This window comes from Antrostomus carolinensis, unplaced genomic scaffold (genome assembly GCF_000700745.2).
Source record: "Antrostomus carolinensis isolate BGI_N321 unplaced genomic scaffold, ASM70074v2 scaffold48167, whole genome shotgun sequence".
NCBI classification, from domain to species: Eukaryota; Metazoa; Chordata; class Aves; order Caprimulgiformes; family Caprimulgidae; genus Antrostomus; species Antrostomus carolinensis.
This window is the reverse complement of record NW_010328966.1, coordinates 1582-3377: the sequence shown is the minus strand read 5'-3', so window position 1 is coordinate 3377 and position 1796 is coordinate 1582. Positions and strand designations below refer to the sequence as shown.

The 1796-nt window shown below is 59.7% G+C and overlaps 1 protein-coding gene across 1 annotated transcript in view; it reads right to left on the bottom strand.

The window, feature by feature from the left end:
- Positions 1 to 440: 440 nt before the first annotated feature.
- The window catches only part of LOC104528395 (phosphatidylinositol 4-kinase beta-like), a gene marked incomplete at both ends in the record, with an annotated part of 2919 nt that continues 1563 nt past the window's right edge, over positions 441 to 1796 (bottom strand). The window contains 4 exon segments of the mRNA XM_010172391.2: positions 441 to 561; positions 847 to 979; positions 1127 to 1392; positions 1490 to 1613. Of these exon segments, the coding sequence (XP_010170693.2) occupies positions 441 to 561; positions 847 to 979; positions 1127 to 1392; positions 1490 to 1613 (644 nt within the window).

Below are 1796 nucleotides of genomic sequence, written 5' to 3'. Positions count from 1 at the left end.
GCCCCTGCCACTGCCACGTTTCCAGCCCGTTCCCACCCTGAGGGAAAAGCAACTCCCGTCCCTGGGGTGTTTTAAGTTTCCTCGGGGCAGGTTTCTGCTTCCTTCCTGCTCTGGGTACCCCCCAGGCCCTGCGAGAGCCTGAGGTGAAGCAGAGCTGGGCCCCAGGGCTGGGGGACGCTCCCTCTCGCCCTGCTCAGACCAACCCGCTGGGATCCCTGCAGGGCTCACTCCTCTGACACAGGCGGGTGCACCTGCGGCACACCCAGGGATCATTTCCCCCCCCAACCCCTTTCCCTGGGCCAGGAGCTCCCTGTGCAGACCCCAGACCCTACCAGGGCTGCCCAGAGCATCTCCTGACACGAGATTTCTTCTCCAAACCCCACAAGCTTTTCTCCAGGCACTGAGGGGGGGTCACACATGGTGCCTCTGGACGTCCTCACCTTGCTGCATGATCTCCACGATCTGCACAACTTTATCCATGTGCTTCCGGGCAGCGATGAGCCCCTGCAGCATCAGCATCTTGTAGTAGTTGAACATGTCCCCATCCAGTCCACCCATCACCTGGAAGGGAGAGGACGTGTGGGTGGAGGCAGCAGATGGAGACACTTTAGGACAAGGGCACGGCCTGAGCCTGGACTGTCACCAGGATGGGGTCTGACAGGGTTTTTTTAGGGCATTTCACAGCACAAACAGCACCTCCAGCTTCTGCTCATCCCCTGGGTCCCAAAAGCAGCTCAGCTGAGGCTGCAGAGCTGGGCAAGAACCTCCACGGGTGTCAACCCAACTGCACCAACCAACACCAGGGGGTCACCCGCCCCTCGCCCCTCACATCCCCAGCTCACTCACATCCACAAACTCTGTGGTGAGTTTGAAGGCAGAGGTCTCGAAGCCAAGGTTCCTGGGGGAGCTGGAGAGGATGAACCCAAAATCGATGTGGATTATGTGTCCATCTGCATCCAGCAGGATGTTGCCGTTGTGCCTGGGTGGGAGAGGGAAAACTTTTAGTTCAAACTTCACCACAAAGTGTGTGCAGGGACCCAGGAGCAGCTCCCAGGACGTCCCTGCTGCACGTGGGGACAAAATGCCAAATCCCAGCAGAAGACAGAGCTCCAGCACGGGGACCCACCTGTCCTTGACCTGCAGCAGGTAGCACACCAGGCAGTACCCAGCACAGCTCTGCACGAAATTCCTCTGGGCCGTCAGGAAGGATTCGGTGTTGTAATTGCCGTGTTCCTGCAGGAAATAATCCAGCAGGGAGAGCAGGGATTGCTTCTTGATTTGGTGGATGGACACAGCATTCACCACGGGCTCGATCATGCCGCTGTCAGCGGAGATGACAAGGATTTTGTATGGCTTGATCCAGAGCGGGACACGCTCCTGTTCCCAGATGGACTGTGGGGGAGAGAGAGAGAGAGAGAGAAAAGCCCTCAGGATCCAGGGCAGCCCCACGCAGCCGTGGCCACCATGGGCAGCCCCTCTCCTGTCTCACCTGCAGCTGCTTGAGGACCTGGAAGGCGAGAAGCTCCTGCCGGAGATCGTCCCCACACTTGACGATGACGGAGAGGAGGCGCCAGGAGGGCAGGTGGCCGTAGGGGGAACCTTCCCGGATCCTCCTGCAGGGAACAGGCAAGGATGGGAGAGCCAGGAAAGGGAGGGTGGGCAGCGAGCCAGCTTGGGGGTCTCCCATCAGGGGCTCAGGGACAAGGGAAGCTTCTGGAAAAGCAGCAGTTCTGCTCAGCTGGGATGGCAGCAGAGCGAGCTCCAGGGCCCAGGACTGTGAGAGCTGCACACTGAGA